The sequence below is a fragment of the Sus scrofa genome, chromosome 7 (assembly GCF_000003025.6).
Source record: "Sus scrofa isolate TJ Tabasco breed Duroc chromosome 7, Sscrofa11.1, whole genome shotgun sequence".
Taxonomy (NCBI): domain Eukaryota; kingdom Metazoa; phylum Chordata; class Mammalia; order Artiodactyla; family Suidae; genus Sus; species Sus scrofa.
Genome location: NC_010449.5, coordinates 7,806,831 through 7,825,365, shown reverse-complemented (window position 1 = coordinate 7,825,365; position 18,535 = coordinate 7,806,831). Strand labels below are relative to the sequence as shown.

The 18,535-nt window shown below is 49.4% G+C and overlaps 1 protein-coding gene across 5 annotated transcripts in view; it reads left to right on the top strand.

Annotated features, from left to right (window-relative positions):
- Window positions 1-18,324, top strand: part of NEDD9 (neural precursor cell expressed, developmentally down-regulated 9) — a 286,512-nt gene extending 268,188 nt beyond the window's left edge. For all 5 annotated transcript variants that reach the window (XM_021100184.1, XM_013977425.2, XM_003482131.4 and 2 more), the window contains 5 exons: window positions 8,370-8,471; window positions 8,988-9,089; window positions 10,347-11,573; window positions 13,123-13,212; window positions 16,064-18,324. In XM_021100184.1, the coding sequence (XP_020955843.1) occupies window positions 8,370-8,471; window positions 8,988-9,089; window positions 10,347-11,573; window positions 13,123-13,212; window positions 16,064-16,573 (2,031 nt within the window). In that variant the 3' untranslated portion in view covers window positions 16,574-18,324. The remainder of the gene's footprint in view (window positions 1-8,369; window positions 8,472-8,987; window positions 9,090-10,346; window positions 11,574-13,122; window positions 13,213-16,063) is intronic.

Here is an 18,535-nt window from a genome sequence, read left to right as displayed (position 1 = left end):
GCTCTTGAAACGATAGCCCTGCCACAGCCCTGGGTCAGCCCCTTGCAGAACTGGCGCCACGTTCTGCCCCAAGAGCCCTTTGCTCCATCAGCCGTTGCATTTTTTCTCCCAGTCTAGCCTTTCCTTGGAAGGAAACCACCCACAGGCACTCGGGTGCAGAAGCTCTCACCCCTTTCCTCTTTCCACCGTCACATGTCCTCGGGGGCGGTCTGTGGGCACCTCTCTAAGATCCAGTTCAAATCTAGATTTAGTGCTCAGCCCTTTGTTGAATTTCTTTGGGCAACAAAAGACTCAACATGCTTGGACTTTTTATGGTTTTCATTCAAAGACCCTTTCGGTCCCTGGGATACAAAAACCGGCTGTGCTTTGCCCGGCTCTGTTGCTGGCTGCATTCAGCTTTGGCCAGAGAAAGGTCTCAACCACTGGCGGGACCCAGACGTCATTTCCCATCATGTTCTTTCACGTTTAAATGCTTCTAGCTGCTCTTTGGCGCTCGGTCACTCCATAACTAAATATTGCTTTAGCACTTGCTACACAAAGAGCTTCCTGAAAGCAGCAGGGGAGACGGGCTAGGGACCTAACAATCAGGCAGTGTTTGCATGGACTGGTCTGCTGCCCAAATGCTGTGTCAAAGGAAAGCGACCCAAGTGCCCCGTTCCACTTTCTGAGCTTCCAGTTGTGACTTTTTCCTCATTTGAACAAAGAGCCTGCCCGTGATTTAGACGCGGCTCGCAAAAGGCTTGGTTCTAGCATGAAGTCAGATACCAAAATGTCTTTGAGGGAAAGTCAGTCACCTCCTGAAAAGAGACGGGGAGAGAAATCTTGATGAGCACAAGAGAAGCATCGAGAAGAGTTAACCACGGACGTAGCCCAGGAGGGTGTATTTTTAAGGCCAGACTCCGTTTTCATCATATTGTTGCTATGCAAGTAAATAAATGAACTCACCGCTACACCCAGGCTGGGCAGAGAGAATTCATAGAGAATTAATCAATCCAGTGTAGGCAGCATGTGGCTTTTCCTCCGGTCAGAGAAAAGCAACGAGGGATCTTGGATTTTAAACGGACAAACCCCTATAACTTTGCAGTTTCTGAAAATGGGATCCAAGTGCTAGAAGCGGGCACTGATAACCCTGATGTTGCTTTTCCTAGGGTTTTCTTTAACGGGACAGGGTTGTGCAGTTCATGGGCTTTAAGACAAAGAGGTTATTATAAGATCGAGTAAATACTGTGGTGGCTCTGTTAATGCTTTTTAAGGACATTTAAGTGAAATGAGTCCTTTCCAACAGGCAGTTTTAGACATCGAAATACTCTTGTTAAGGCCTGAATCCCAGAGATAGTATAAATAAAACAGCCTGTTGGAGGCTTAAAAAGAGACAGGAGGCAATCTAATTTTACTTTCCACATATGTCAAGAAAAATGCAAATAGATGACTGCTAATCAATGAGGCCTACTTTTGAACTCAGATCATCTCAGAAGCTGTTAATGGCGAGGTGGTCAATCCGTGCTGTCCTCGTTATGGCACAGTGGCCCTTTTTAACTCCTCGTCCATTACCCCATGACATTTCCTGAGCACCACCTGGGTTGCTGAGTTCTTGACCAGGCCTTGGGGGCAGAACACCAGGAGCTGGTCACACCTCCCTGCTCGGCTGGATTCATGGGTAAACTCCCCTGGCCAGTCATCCAGGCGTTATCTCATATCAGAAGGAAAGGATTGGACCATTTGGGTCATTCCTCATGCTGCTCTGGATTGTAGCGACTTCGCCACAGGATTAAATCATGGGACACAGAAACGAAAACAGTTACAAGACTCCTCCCTACCCCTCCAAGGGGGATTTCTTGTTATTTTCTAAAAGTTTGCTGTAACTATTTTTAAAATTGAGTGTTTGTGATGTCATGGTTTTTGATACATACCTACACATAATGTCGAACTATGAATCATCATGATAATGATAATAATAACAAATACTGGCACAGGACTGATGCTGCCAAGGTTCCCTGGGCTCCTCCCCTTCCCATCTCGGCCCCGCCTCCACTCCACCCAGTTCGGTCCGTAGGGAGGATTTTTCTGCATCCTTTTTACTGTTTTTGTTCTTCCTTTGGGTTGCTGGTGCCCTGGAAGAAGGGAAAGAGTCAAGACAGGGGCACGTGTTGGAGGAGAGCGATGAGATGTTGTGATAAGTAAGGGGGCAGAAGGGAGCCCCCACAATGGCGGGACCCCCTTCATCGACTTTCACAGGGCTGTGGGGGGCAAGGAGGATCTGCCTCCACTATGGGCACAGCCTGTGCCCTTCCCCCTTCCCTCAGGGCACCCCTGAACTGAGCATCATGCTGAAGCTCACTGACCACAGGGTCTCTGCTTCTGCTATGTCCCATCCCAGGTGCCCACCGGCCCCGCTGTAGGAGGCAGAGCTGATGCCCAAGGGGGCAGTGGCCACAAGGAGACTTGCTGGGACCTTGGGACAGGTGATACCACGGGAACAGAAGTGGTCTCAAGAGAGAGTGTTTTGCTTCTAGACATTGCTCTTGGGTTTGAGACGTCACCATCTTTCTCCTGGATAAATACCTTGGTCTCTCAGGCTTAGAAAGCCGTCCCCGCCCTCCCCGCTGCCTGGGGTTTTCCACTGGTGTGTCTCGTGCTGTCATGGTGAGAGCTGTGACAATGGCAACACTGATAGGACCAGAGTAAAAGAGTAACCCAGGTAAATCCACTGTCTGGTCACCAAGGGCCAAAGTCTCTTCATGTACTGCTTTGACCTGAAATTCCCATCGCCTCGTAGCCCTCCCTGGGAACATTGTATGTATTTGTGAAGAGTCACTTCTTTCCATAGGACTTAATCTAAGAATGCCTGGATTTTGTTTTCCCTCCTAGTTTAAGCATGAACTATTTTGAAAGCAAACAGCCTTGCGATCTGCGATCACCAAGACGCAGACACCCTCCTCGCATTGGGAAGAAAGCAAAGAACTGGCCATTGTTCTCTTGTTTCCGTGGCCTGGTCTCCCGCATTCCTGGTCTCCTCAGTTGTGGGTGGGACATTGTGTTTTTTAAAAAATATTTGTAGAAATAATTTAAGTCCTTTAAAGATGTCCTCTACTTCCAGACAGGATTTGACTTCCTCCTGCCCGCCGCATAAGCACACATAAATCTAATTTCAGGCTTCAAGACATTCTTGCCAATTCTGGTGACTTAAAAGCTAGCTTCAGCCTGTACGAGGGCAGGGTCACTTCCAGTGAATCCTTCCTTAGCCCTAGGCTCCCAGCCCAAAGTGGGGGATGGTTATCAGGTCCCCACCTTGGTGAGCCCTCATCCACAGACACTGAGAAACCACAGTGTAGCCTCTCAGACCTGTTTGAGATCAGCAAATGCCCCCAGAGAAAAAACAGCCTCCAAGTCTGGGCTTCCTTCTATGAATTCCTTCTCCACTCTCCAGTTTTGACCTGGTAATTCTTTACCATCTTTTAAAGGAAGACAGTAATGGAGAAGATTACTGATGCTCTGGAGAAGAGTTTTCATATTTTCTCCTCACTTTTTTAAAGCCGTCTTCAGTAGAATGGTTGATCTGAATTACCTAGTCCACGATTAAAGTTCAAAAGTAAAAAAAATCTGGAGTTCCCTTCGTGGCTCCGTGGCTAACGAACCCAACTAGGATCTGTGAGGATGTAGGTTTGATCCCTGGGCTCACTCATTGGGTTAAGGATCTGGCGTCGGGCAATGCCTGAGCTGTGGTGTAGGTCGCAGACGTGGCTCGGATCCTGCGTTGCTGTGGCTGAGGTGTAGGCCGGCAGCTGTAGCTCCGAGTAGACCCCTAGCCTGGGAACTTCCATATGCTGGGGGTGTGGCCCTAAAAAAAACAAAACAAAACAAAAATGTAAAATCTGCATAACCTAGGTAACAATTATGATAACAATAGCTAAGGGTTTATGCTATGCCAGGTGCTTTGTACTTGATCTCATTTGATACTCCTGATAGCCTAGAAGTTACACTCTTTTTGTTTTACTAAGGAGGAAACTAGCTTATAATGGACAGATCCCTTGGCCATGACCTCACAGCTACTAGCTAAGTGGTGGAGCCAGCCTCTAGATCCAGCTCTGCCTGGGTGCAGGTTATATCCCCAATCGCTCCCTTCATCAGACCCAATCCTTTCCATGAGCCAAAGACCCAATGTGGCCGAGGCTCCTGGTACAAGGCTTCATGTGACACGGGCCTGTCGTGTCTTTTCACACTTAGAGGAAGCTTGACTCCTGCTCCTTTCCAGTGTACTTCCCTTCTGATGTTAAGGTAAAAAGCAGAGTTTGTTTTCATTTCTCTTTGCAAAACTCTCCCATATGTTTCTGGCTTGTGGCTAAGAAGAGCGCAGGTGTTTGGGTCACATGGAGGCTCTAGACTGGGGAAAAGGAAACTATCGCTGGCCCTTCTTGGCCTCCATCCAGTCATGCTTTCCACCAAAGAGAGATGCAGGTGATAATTCCTCCACGGCTTCTGAGCTTTCTACTCTACTGAACATTCGGTCTGCGTTCTTGGCTGCCCCACTTGCCCAGAAGACCATATATGGCTGAGAAGACACCATTCTGCCCCTCCTTTTTCCCTTGGGTCCCACTCATCCCGGCGCTGACGTACCTGGAAACCAGCCTCATCCTAGGTAGACAGTCCTGCTTAATATCTCTCCAGATCCACACCGTTTTGCATAAGAAAAGCTTCGAGTCTTCCTTTAGTTCATCCATACATTCCGTCAACACATGTATCCAAGACCTACTGTATTCAAGACACTGTGCCAGACCCTGCCTGTCTCCACGATGCAAAGAGAAGAGCTGAGATGGTCTGAAGCAGGCAAACCTGCGAGGCTCTCAAAATTATGAGATGTGGGGAGTCTTCACAGCATCTCCCAAAAGCTCAGATCACCCAGAATCTGAGTCTCAAGAGGGTGTGAATCAGAGAGGCAGGGCAAGCCGTGTCTGTCTGCTTGCTTTTTATACAAGCTGGACTAGTAGAACACTAACCGAAGTCTCTGGACTTTTCATCCTACCCTGCCAGGGTCCCGCCTTGGAGAATTTTTTAAATGGACGCTTCCCTTTCTAAATTCCTACAGTCGGCCCTTCTCTGCTTTGTAGATCTTCTCAAAGTGTCCACCTTCAGACTCCACCACTAGTTGACACGAGTGGTATACTTAACGTCCAAGGAAGGTTGGATTCCTCACGGGACACAAAACCCATATTGGAAAATGCAAATCATTCTGTTTGCAGGAGCAGTGGCTCATAGAGTCCGGGGAGCCCCCAGCTCAGGCCCCCTTTGTGGCAACACTAAGGAACTCAGAGGTCAGTTGGGTAATTTCCAAGGCTAAGCACTTGTAACTATAAATAAATACTCAGAATGAAAGGAATGCAGGAAAGAAAAAAGAACGAAGGAAAAAAGGAAATGAAAAACCTGTCTTGATTTCTTCGAGAAAATTAGTTTTTAAGATGCCCTTGGTGTAGCAATTCCATCCGTGCCTTGCCGTGCAAGATGCCCGGGGAGAGTTCTTCCAAAATGTACGTCCCCTTGGCTACGTCCCCTTGGCTAGACCTTGGTGTTCCGTGTAGGCTGAGGTTCAGTAATTCTGGGAGAGTAGAAAGGTTTTCCAATACCCTGTCAAGCGGGAAGAAGAGGCCTTAGGAACCACAAAACTGGATACTTTGTAAGGTACAGAACACTCAGCACTTTCCTCTGAGGAGAGAACACACAACTGGCACGAAAGCGACCCACGCAATGAGGCGAGGGGGAGAATGTGCAAAAGGGGGCCGTCCAGCCCTTCGTTCCCCCAAGCGTCGCAAAGGGCATCTCTCAGTACCCCGCCTGTGTCTGAGCCCATGCAAAACCCTGGTCCCCCTGCAGTGCCCTTTGGGGGCCAACGTGAAGCGGATGGTAACATCGAGAAGGCTGGCATCGGGGAAGGTGGTATTTTCTTGGCGCTTTCCCCCCTGTGGTTTTCACCATCTGTTTCTTTTAATGCATAAACACGGAAAATGACTGGTTAGGAATGCGAAGTTTTTAAAAAACCAGATGACCACAGGCATCCTCTAAATGAGAAAGGGAGAGCACGCTGGGTTCTGTGACATTTGTCAGGAAGTGAGATGTTAACGACCAGGACACATTCACCGCCCTGCCAGGGACGCGCCACGGAGGCCAGCCAGAGCCTGGTGGCTGACCCACCTTCCTGAGGGGCTGGCCTTGTGCTTCCATGTGGCCAGGGGCTCTTTCCAGTACCAACACCACCCCATCTATCTCCCAGCCCCCCTCCCTTCTTTAAACTAAAGTTGAAACCGCTCGACCAGCCTTCAGCACAAGCGGCCTTGGCATCATTACTAACTTGGCAACCTCAGATAGACTCCACTCTTAGAAACTTGTAGACAGGACAAAAGCAGCGTTGTGAGCAGGTTCTATGAAACAGCCAAAATAGAGAGCTATAAATAGAGGAGCCGATGAGATAGATGGAGAGAAAATGCTTCATTTCTCTCCTGGACAATAGCAAGTGGAAAAAAAAAAAATGATATAAGGGCATGAGGAACACGGCGTATCTCTCTTGAGCAAAGAGCATCCGGCTTTAAAAGGAAGATTTGCTCTGACGTACAGCGGCCACACAGTAAAATGGGTCTCTGTGTTCTGTGCCAACAAACCTTAAAGCAAGAGATTCCTGTTTTAGACCCGAGGCAGTGGAGAGATTTGATGGGATGCCTACTAATCTCTTTTACCTTCATTGCAAGGTAAAAAGAGCACGGGGATTTAAAGCAAATTGAACCAGGGCATTTGAAGCCCCTGGGGAGAAGGGCATTGGTGCGTTTGGCTGAGTTCCACCCATTTCGGGGTAAGAAGGATATGAGCATTTTTCACCCAGTTTTGTAGGCCGCCTGACGCCGGAGTGTTCACATTACAGAAAGGGTCAGGGATGATGGTTTCTTAGGGAACTCCCGACCCTGCGTAATTCGCAGCGTCTGTTCTCCCAAATGTCACGGGCAGTACTGCGGTGGGCGCTTTAGGGTCTTAGGCAGAAACAAGGCCTTGGTCATTTAGAAGCTCTTGGAAGATTAACTATATCTCCAACGGAGGTTAAGTTCCGGGAATTTCTCTACCCGTGCTCAGGACGCAGTGAGGTGTGCGGATATGAAAGTACGAGGCTGTCAGGTGCGATTTGTTTCACTGACACTGGTTCCAGATGCTGGAGCTGTGATGAGTGTATTTGGCTTCTGACATCACTCGCACATAGGTACCGTCTGGATGTTTGCTTCCCTGGTGCAAATGGGAAAATGATTAGACCTGAGCTCTCTTCCTGGTCGGCTCCCGGTCTCAGTATTTCATTTGCTTCACTCGTATGAATGACAGCTCCTGGCGGCATAGATGGGCAGCACCTTGAGCATGAGCTTCCTGAAAGTACCCTAGTGGCCTATGGAATTTTAGTTATAATCATAATAATACCAGATGAAGAGGCTTCCTGGGGAAGGTATGAGAGGAATTTTAAGTGGCTGAACTCTATTTGCATTATTCACTTTGCAAATAATTTCAGAGCCTTGAAAAAAAAAATGTTTTCATTAGGCTGTGCTTTTGATGCCCCAAAGGGGACCTTTCATAGTTTAAAAATGATTCTACCTTCAGGTACCTTTTGGGAATTGAGCTTTATGTGACTAACTTTCAGGTGATTTCATTACTAAGAGGGAGGCGGAGGGAGATATTTCAGAGACTAGTTCTTTGTTGGGACTGGAGAGGGATTTAAAGTTTTACTGGTCTGGGAGTTCCTGCTCCGTGGAAATGAATCTGACTAGTATCCATGAGGACACAGGTTCGATCCCTGGCCTCACTCAGTGGGTTAAGGACCTGGCATTGCCTGTGAGCTGCGGTGTAGGTCACAGATGCGGCTGGGATCCTGTGTTGCTGTGGCTGTGGCGTAGGCCAGCAGCTACAGCTTTGATTTGATCCCTAGCCTGGGAACCTCCATATGCCACCAGTGCGGCCCTAAAAAAGACAAAATAAATAAATAAAACAAAATAAAATGTTGCTGGTCTGGAGTTCCCTGGTGGCCTAGCAGTTAAGGATCCAGATGTTGTCTCTGCTGTGGCACAGGTTCGATCCCTGGGCCCCGGGGACTTCCCCCTGCTGTGGGCGTAGCCCCAAAAAACAATTTAAAAAAATTTTTTTAAATAAATCAAAGTATACGGGCCCAGTGTCTCCTGCTGTCCTTCCTTTTGTCTTTTCCCTCTTTCTTTGGTTTTCTCCTTTCTTTCTCTTTTTTTTTTTTTTTTTTTTTTTGGCGGGGGGAGGAGATGAGGAAGGCGTGTCTGATCAGGAGGCTAGGAGATGCGCCAGGACCTGGCTTGGAATTTCACCCCGTGTCTTCCTGCCCGCAGGTGATCATGCCAGTGAGGACAGGCCACGGCTATGTGTACGAGTACCCATCCAGACAGCAGAAGGACGTCTACGACATCCCGCCTTCCCATTCCCCGCAAGGGGTGCGTACCAGGAACGCGGCCACCAGGGGAGACAGGCACTGGGCGGCCGAGGGGGGAGAGCTTTCCTTCAGGGCTTCCGAGGAAAGAGATGTTCACGGAATAGGCATATTTCATGCGGCGCTTTCTTGAGGCTGTCTCTCCCCAGGGCTGTCTTAGCCTATGTCCTTGAGGTTTTCTGGATTTGCTTTATCAGGAAATCCGAGGCTTTGATCTCACAAGGCTTCTGTGGCTTCTCGCTTTGTCAGGGTGTGTAAAGTTTCCACTATGAGTTAAAGTGCAGACGGGGTAGATGCTTCACCCAAGATCATTTTTATATTCAATCTAAGTCAAAGAATATGACATTTCGAAAGGAAAAAAAAAAAAAGGCATAGAATTGCCTTTATTGCATAGAATTCAGCCAAAGAGCAAGGGAATATATAACCTGCTAAAGAAACCCATCGTTAAAAGCTGAGCGGCATGAAAACCAACAACTGTAAGATCACTGCCATGCCGGGTAACTGCAGCCTTTCTCTTCAGGTCTATGACTTCCCTCCGTCATCAGCGAAGGGCCCTGTGTTTTCAGTTCCAGTGGGAGAGATTAAGCCCCAAGGGGTGTATGACATCCCTCCTACCAAAGGGGTAAGTGAGCAGCAAGGGGGGGTGTGTGTGTCTGTGTGTCTGTCTGTGTGTCTGTGTGTGTCTGTCTGTGTGTCTGTATCTGTCTGTGTGTGTCTGTGTATCTGTCTGTGTGTGTCTGTATCTGTCTGTGTCTGTGTGTGTGTCTGTCTGTGTGCATGCTCCCCTAGCGTGCACACTGTAATAAAGCAAAACCAAAGAAGAAAGGCTCCTCTTTGTGAGAGTTCAGGGAAGGAAGGGAGGGAGGGAGGGAGGGAGGGAGGGAGGAAGAAAAAGCAGTAAAGATAATTCCAGGAATTCCGTATTTAGGGGACCCCGCTAAAAATGAGGTGGTCCATACGAAGAGCCAGTAAGAAGATAAAATAATTCCGCTGGGCAGCAGCTGCTCTAGCCCCTATTAGAGACCCTGTGACGCTTACTCTGGCCGTCTATCTCCGGCTTAGTGCACCTGACTCGTTCCGCGGTTTGCCTGCACAGGAAGTACAGTTGGTTTACAGATGAGGGAAGTGTGTCTCCGAACGTGTAAGCATCTTATTCAGCATCACGGCTGGCAGAGCCGGGGAGCGACCTCGGGTCTCATGACCCTGAGGCCCCGGGGTGTTCGTGCAGCATCTGCCTCCCAGCCTGAGTCAGCCCCGGAAGGACACCTGGGAGGTGCTCAGAAACGGGACTGGGGCCCTGGAGGGCAACTCCGACAGGAGGGCCCCCAGCCGGCCGGCAGCACGGAGGCCGGGGGAGGATGGACTGGCCAAAGGGTGGGGGAGCAAGAGCAGGACAGAGGCTCTACAGTGAGCCGGGAGGGGCTGGCACAGGACGGCGGAGAACCCGGCCCTCATTTAAATGCCGTTTCCGGGAGTTCCCATCGTGGCTCAGGAGTTAACGAATCCGACTAGCAACCATGAGGTTGCGGGTTCGATCCCTGGCCTCGCTCAGTGGGTTAAGGATGCGGCGTTGCCGCGAGCTGTGGTGTAGGTTGCAGACGCGACTCGGATCCTGCAGATTGCCGTGGCTCTGGTGTCGGCCGGGCAACTACAGCTGTGATTCAACCCCTAGCCTGGGAACCTCCATATGCCGCGGGTGCGGCCCTAGAAAAGGCAAAAAGAGAGAGAGTTCAGGGAAGGAATAAATAAATAATTTATAATTTATAAAGAAATACATAATTTCTAAATAATATATCAATCAAGCAATCAGTGCCGTCTCCGCAGGCGCGTTCCGGGCCAACCTCACAAGTAACAGCCTCGCCTGCCGCTTGCTTTTCAGGTCCACGCCGGGCCTCCAGCTGCCTGCAGAGATGAGGCCGGGCTTAGGGAGAAGGAGTACGACTTCCCCCCTCCCCTGAGACACGCCGGAAGGCCGGACGTCAGGCCCGAGGGCGTCTATGACGTCCCCCCAGCCAGCAGCAAGCCCGGGGCCAAGGACCTTCCCCGGAAGCTCACCTGCGAGGCCCCGGGAGCGGCCGACCTGCCGCGAAGACACCCGAGCCTCGCCCTGCCCGCCCCCGCCCCGCAGCCGGCGCCGCCCCTGGGCGCCCAGAGCGACGCCTACGACGTCCCCCGGGGGGCGCAGTTCCTCCAGCCGCCCGCAGAAAGCCGCGAGAAGGCGCAGCTCGAGGAGAGGGACGGGGTGTACGACGTCCCGCTGCACAACCCGCCCGACGCCAAGGGCTCCCAGGACGTGGTGGACGGCATGAACCGCCTGTCTTTCTCCAGCACGGGCAGCACCAGGAGCAACATGTCCACGTCCTCCACCACCTCCAAGGAGTCCTCCCTGTCGGCCTCCCCATCCCAGGACAAAAGGCTCTTCCTGGACCCAGACACGGCCATCGAGAGGCTGCACCGGCTCCAGCAGACCCTGGAGACGGGCGTCTCCAGCCTGATGGCGCTGGTCACCACTGAGTGGCGGTGCTACGGGTACATGGAGCGGCACATCAACGAGCTGCGCACGGCCGTGGACAAGGTGGAGCTGTTCCTGAGGGACTACCTCCACTTCGCCAAGGGCACGGTGGCCAATGCCGCCTGCCTCCCCGAACTCAGCCTCCACCACAAGATGAAGCGGGAGCTCCAGAGGGTGGAGGACTCCCACCAGATTCTGAGCCAGACCAGCCATGACTTAAATGAGTGCAGCTGGTCCCTGAACATACTGGCCATCAACAAGCCCCAAAACAAGTGTGATGACCTGGACCGGTTTGTGATGGTGGCCAAGACGGTGCCGGATGATGCCAAGCAGCTCACCACAACCATCAACACCAACGCAGAAGCGCTCTTCATACCCGGCCCTGGCAGCTCCCAGGGGAAAACTGGGCCCGAGAACACCGAGTACCCTCACACGGGCTCCCAGATGCACCTGCTGCATCCCGGGGACCATAAGACTCCCGGTCTCAACAAGCCATTGCCCCCGAGCCTGGGCAAGGACCAGCCCCCTGACTGTAGCAGCAGTGATGGCTCGGAGAGGAGCTGGATGGATGACTATGACTACGTCCACCTCCAGGTAAAGGAACCAGACTCAGAAAGCAGCAATATTCACGTGCATGGGTTGGGACTAAGGCCTCTAAGGCTGGTGGGCTAGACTGCCCGAGAGAGACCACGATTAGTGATTCAGAAACACAACGGAGGTTCACAGACGGCAGGCAACATCAGACATTAGGAGAAATACTGGCCAGAGAGTCCTGCATCCTCTAGACTTACACGTGACACCGACTGTGTCACCAGCTTACGTACCCCCCCCCCAATTTCCTCATGTGCCGAATGAATGAAGCGCAGGGTTGGATTAGACCTGATTGATACGCCTCAGGCAAGCAGGAGAAGATTCCCTGAGTAGGACAGTGGGCCCTTGAATAATCATACCAGCTCCACTTCTATTTGTAGTTCATGATATGGTTTTGCATATTTAATTTGGGGAAAAAAGCGTGGGGATAGGGGTCTTTCACTGGTAAAAAAATATATATATATTTTGAAAACCTCTGCACTAGAGTTACCTTGAAGACCACTGGTCATTTCCCAGTTGACCTAGAACTTAACCTGCGTATGGGAAATTGGGCCGTCCCAGTCAGTCTTCTAACAAGTGGACATTTCACCAGGTTGACCTGGGATCCTGACAGCTTGCCCTTTTCACTCTGGGGGAGTCACACATTCTATGAAGATCCATTATTTAGAATTTGGCTTACCATCTTATTCGGCTTTTTTTTTTTTTTTTTTTAGGGCCGCACCTGCAGCATATGGAAGCTCCCAGGCCAGGGGTTGAGTTAGAGCTGCAGCTGCAGGCCTACCCCACAGCCACAGCAACTTGGGATCTGAGCTGCCCCTGAAGCTCATGGCAATGCCGGATCCTTAACCCTTAACTGAGCAGGGCCAGAGATCAAACCTGTGTCCTCATGGATAGTAGTCAGGCTAGTTACTGATGAGACACAACAGGAACTTTCCTGCCATTCTTTTAATATGACTGACAGCCACGAGTTATCCTGAGAATTATAGAACAAACTATAGTTCTTTTGGGTTCAGCTGGGGCGAGGAGAGCAGAGCCACACCTCAAGCTAAGAGAAAATGTGGGAGAGAGTAGACGGAGGCCTTAACTCTCTGCCTGGCTGGTTGTCCAGCTCTGCATGGGGGGAATCCTAATTTGCTGTGGAGCTGCAAATGAGCTGAAGACACTGGGAAGGCAACATGGACCACATTCAGACCTACCTTGAGAGGTTTATGGATTTGCAGAGGCTCTCTGAGAAAAGAACCCTGAGAAACAGTGCTGCTGCTGGAGGTCTGAAGGGGATTGGGGTAGCCCTCCAAACATGTAAAGTAGAGCAGAGAGCATGGCGCCCCTCATGGAAATGGATTTAGTTTTCAGTCGTCCTCTACACGGTGACTCTGAAGTCTGGCTGAGAAGCTCGTCCTCCCTGTCTGGGGTGCACAGGGCCTAATCGGGCATGTGGGGAATGGCCAGGGCCGTGGAAATGGAAGAGCATTTATGTGTTTGTCAATGAAATTGTTAGCAGAAGTGAGTCATGGTGATGATGTAATGTTTTCTTTATGTTGAAAAACCATAGGGTAAGGAGGAGTTTGAGAGGCAACAGAAAGAGCTCTTGGAAAAGGAAAACATCATCAAGCAGAACAAGATGCAGCTGGAACACCACCAGGTACGTTCAGTCGGGACCCAGACTACTGGGTATGGAAAAGATTTCCCGCTTAGGAAGGAAGGTATGCCTTCAAAAGATCGTGATTTTGGTCTTTCCTGTATGCAGTGGCATAAGTAAACTCCAAGGCATATAACAGGGTCTGAGAACAAAATGTTTGCGACCTTAGTAACGCAGCTGGGTGTACCTGGACTATGTTGAGGTAGCGGTTTTTCCAGGCTAAGTCTGTACATTGAACATATTCGGACTATTTGGGTTAAAGCGGTTGGTCTCAAGGAGCCAGACCCACTCAAGGTTGCCCTAGCAAACAGGTTTATAGGAAAGCCGTAATCGGAGAATTCAAGAACAAAAAATGAAGATATAGCCACGTCTGAAAGAACTAGGGCTGTCAATCCCTCTCCTTCTTACACTTCCTTTGCTCCTCTCTTTGCTCTATTTTCTGGCAGTTTCCTCTGCTTACCTCCTCATTTGTCTCCTGTAATTTTACAAATGGCCGCTCGATGCCTTTTGTATAGATAGGTTTTTATCTCAGCTTCCTTATCTGATAGTCATCTCCTTTTGTGGGTCATCAAATTCCTAAAAAAGAGAGTCTGGCCATATCTATATCTATCTATCTATCTATCGCTCTCTCTATCTATCTATCCATCTATCTATCTGTCTATCTATCTACCTACCTATGTGTCTCTCCCCTACAAAACAAGCCTCTGGCTTGGCTGTTCTTGGTACACTCTAAGGGCAGGAAGGCAGGATCCAATGTTTTCAAAATATATCCAAGACTATTTATTAAGGGCTTCAGGCAGGGCAATTTCATTCAAAAGTTAGGCATGAGTGGGGCAGATAATGATGGGTATTGCTAGAATAGGGGCATAAAAATAAAGAGAAATGGATTGAGGACTTATCAGCCTTTTTTTCTTCTTTTTTAAAAAAATGTTTAAGGATCCGGTGTTGCCGTGAGCTGTGGTATAGGTCGCAGATGCAGCTTGGGTCTGACGTGTTGCTGTAGCTCTGGCGTAGGCTGGCGGCTACAGCTCCGATTAGACCCCTAGCCTGGGAACCTCCATATGGCATGGGTGTGGCCCTGGAAAAACAAAAAATAAATAAATAAAAATAAAAATTTTAAAATTTATGTTTTGGCTGAGCCTGTGGCATGCGGAAATTCCCAGGCTAGGGATCGAGCTCAAGCCACAGTGGCAATGCCAGATCCTTAACCCACTGCACCACCAGGGAACTCCCCAATGTCTTTTTTTTTTTTTTAAAGTTAATTTACAATGTTCCTTCAGTTGTATAAGCCTTTTAAGATAAGATGAAATGGCATGTAGAGAAATGAAATGGCCACTGAGCTCAGGAAACCAGAGCTCTAACCTTTGCTTTCTGACCAACCAACCATGTGGCCTTAGGCAAGTCACTTAACTTCCTTGAACTTCCATTACTTCTCTATAAAATGAGAAAGTCTGTCTCCCCTCCATCTAAAGAGATGGTATATTTATGAACATATTTGGAAAAGCATAAGCTAAATATCTTGAAGCATCACCCTGTGTGTGTTTACGTTTGCCTTGGCATGTGGCCAAGTAAGACTGCAGGGCTTTAGGGAACTTGTTGAAATCACAGTAATTCCTAAGAAAACAGAGTCGACAGAAAAGAAAAGCTTGCTGTGCATTTCTTGGGGGAGATGCTGTTAACGCTGCTCAGACTCAGCCCTACGTCAGCAGAAGACTGACTGAGTTCTAAACTCCGGTCACTAACTAGTCCTTACCTGTAAAAGAAGAGTCTCTCCAGAGACGTGGTGCCATAGCTGGAAATTATTATCGTTGCAATTTAAATAACACACCAGCTGGGGGCAGTGCAGAGAGAAGGACGAATGCTAATACTCAGAGAGCCTGACTCAGTGAGGTTTTTTTCCCTTTTGACAGCTCGGGGTGGAGGGTGCTAAGTGTTACGATACAGTCAGCATTCAGATTCCCTTAGAGATATTCTTTTCCATAGTGTACATATATTTATATGCATGTCTTCCCTGTACTGCTGGATAATAACATGTATAAATCTGGACAGAAAGAGTAGGAGACAGGATCGGTCCTTTGTCCAAGTGTCTTGCAGGGACAAAGTCAAGACTTTCCTCCAGAAGGAGTCACCCGTCAGCGAGTGACCTGACAAAGAGATCCCCGCATTTGCTTTCCCCTGCCCCCACTCAGTGCTTGATAAAGCTTTTCATAGAGCCTGCATCACACCCGACACTGCTCTAAGCACTTGGCAACTATTAACTCTTTTAACCATCGTAAAGGTGTAGGTAAAATAGCTGGGCTTAAACCCTGGGCTGCCTTCCAGGCTGAGGGCAGGAGAGATCAACCATCCAACCACAGACGTCAGAACCCACAGATTCCTTAGGGATCATCTTTCTCACCTCTGCCTTTTATTTACTTACTTATTTATTTTTATTATTTATTTTGAGGGCCACACCTGCAGCATATGGAGGTTCCCAGGCTACCAGTCGAATTGGAGCTAGAGCTGCCAGCCTAGGCCACAGTCACAGCCACGCCAGATCTGAGCCATGTCTGCGACCTACACCACAGCTCATGGCAACGCTGGATCTTTAACCCACTGAGCGAGGCCAGGGATCGAACCCGCCTCCTCATGGCTACCAGTGGGATTCGTGTCTGCTGCTGGCCATGGGACCTCCCTCCACGGCTACTTTTCACAGGTTAGGAATGCAGGGCAGCTAGACCCGGCTTAGCATCGAATAGGCCCCTGACTCTGCGCAGGGATGCAAATCCCTGCCTTTTAACGGGGAGCCCTGCTGCGTGTCCATGCCAGCCCCCTGCCGCAGCCTGAAGGCCGTCTGCTCTTTTCCTCCCTGCAGCTGAGTCAGTTCCAGCTGCTGGAACAAGAAATCACCAAGCCCGTGGAGAACGACATGTCCAAGTGGAAGCCCTCCCAGAGCCTCCCCACCGCCAGCAGCGGCGCGGGCGCCCAGGACAGGCAGCTGCTGTGCTTCTACTACGACCAGTGCGAGACCCACTACATCTCGCTGCTCAACGCCATCGACGCGCTCTTCAGCTGCGTCAGCTCCGCGCAGCCGCCGCGCATCTTCGTGGCGCACAGCAAGTTCGTTATCCTCAGCGCGCACAAACTGGTGTTCATCGGGGACACGCTGACGCGGCAGGTGGCCGCCCAGGACATCCGCAACAAAGTCATGAACTCCAGCAACCAGCTCTGCGAGCAGCTCAAGACGATCGTGTTGGCCACCAAGACGGCCGCGCTGCACTACCCCAGCACCCCGGCGCTGCAGGAGATGGTCCACCACGTGACCGACCTGTCCCGCCACGCGCAGCTCTTCAAGCGCTCGCTGCTGGAGATGGCCACGTTCTGAGACGGCCCGGGGGGCAGCGGGCCGCCGCGGACACCTGGACGCGGGCTCTGGTTTTGGTAAAGCGTCTCTATTTTTGTAGATATTTGATACGAAAATGAACTTTTGTTAACATTCTGTGGGTTAGCCAATATTCAGAAATTCAGGGAGCTCCCGGGGAGACTTTCTTTTCTTTGCTTATGCACACACCTGAGCATCTGAGTTGGAGAGTGTACAGAATCTCGTCTGCGTGCGTGGGTAGGACTGTGTCTTCGTGTCCGTTTGTCTCATACATTCCATTAAAAACCAGAAGTAAGACGCACCTTGGGAGGCACCTCCCAATGCTGCTTTTTTTTTTTTTTTCTTTTTCTATGAAACATACCAGCTGATTGTAATTGCTACATGTACTCGTGATTATTCTGAGCCTGTCACTCCCCGGTCTGGGACACATATCTGCAGGTGTTCACTTTCCAGTAAGGTGGCATGGGATGCCTTGTTTCTGTTTTTGAAACCCCTTCCTAATTTGGCCGTCTTGGGCACATTATGGCAAGATGCCTCATGTCTGGCTGAAAAAGCCCTCTGAGAGGGGACGTTGCAGTGAGTATATGCTAATCCAAACTCTGATGTGTTCAGTGCTGAAGGAGTGACGCATGTATTTAGAGGCCACGTCCGCAGTTAGGGCTGGGAGGTGTCAGCACGGACAGGATGCTGTCCCAGTAAAAGGAGAGCACGTGTTTCCCCGGGGCTTTTTGCTCATCGGCCTTCGGGAGTGATTGGGCCAGATTTTCCAGAAGATGTTTTTAGATTTGTAAAAATCATGATTTGCAGCAGGAATTCACAAAGACACGTCCACAAAAAGAAGGATGCTCCCATCTGCCAGTTGTCGGTGGACACCTTTCTGACTCGTGACATTCCCTTAGGTGCTACTACCCCCATCAGCCGAGGGAAGCTGGCCACCTGAACGTCAGAGCCACCAGGCCACATCCTGCTCTAAGGGAACCAGTGCTTGATCCTCTACCCTCCATAAAATGTGCATGTGCAGACTCGACACTCAGAACAGCTGTATGGAACCCATCCAGGCTTTACAGCTGTCTGGCCAATGACCCTGTCTCCAAGCTCGTCACAGCATCCATTCCGCCGTCTGTCCTTGCGTCCTTGCGTACGTGCTGGGGGTTGGCAGCGCGCAAACACCCCACAAGCCACCGGATTCATCATGGGACAAATGATATATTCGCATATCCCTAAGTCAGGAAGAGGATCATCAGTGGTTTATCAGTCCTGTTTCTATTTAATGGTCCTGGTCCAGCCAATTTGAAAATGTTTTGGTTTGCAATATATGCCTTGACTTAATTAAGCTTCCCTGTTTTAAATAGCCAAATCATTGGCACAGGAAGGGATTTAGGAGAGAGGGATGTGTGATCTAAGTGAGATTTAAAAAAAAAAAAATCGGTGATACTTATCATAGAAGGTGCTTTTCAAAACAACCACTGTTGCAGCTCTCAATCCTGCTCTGCCCAAAGAAGTCGTTATAGGACAAGTGTGTGCAGCCAGAGGAAGGGGGTTTGCTGAAAATCAAGGAAGTGGTTGAAAATGTCCTTGTAAATTTCATTGTATAATGTGTATTTCTTGGGAAATGACGGACTTATTCTAAGCTAAGTGGTGACATTTCACATTTTCAAAACCAAAATGTTCGATATGTATTACTCTCTTTCCTATATTGTATGTAGAGACTATTTTTAAATCATTAAATTTTTAGATGTCTGTTTTTATAGGCATTGGGTTTTCTTTTTCTGTGTTTCTTTCTTTGTCACTGAATTAAATGGTAGCGTATTTTGCCACTCCTAATAGAGAGAGTTGAAGTATGGCTGTTTATCAATACTATACATCTGGATTTTTGAGTAAAATTGAGAGCCATTTATTTTTTCATTTTGCACCACTTCAGTGTGTTTGCGTTAGAAGAGAATCCTGGAATTTGTGAACATTACC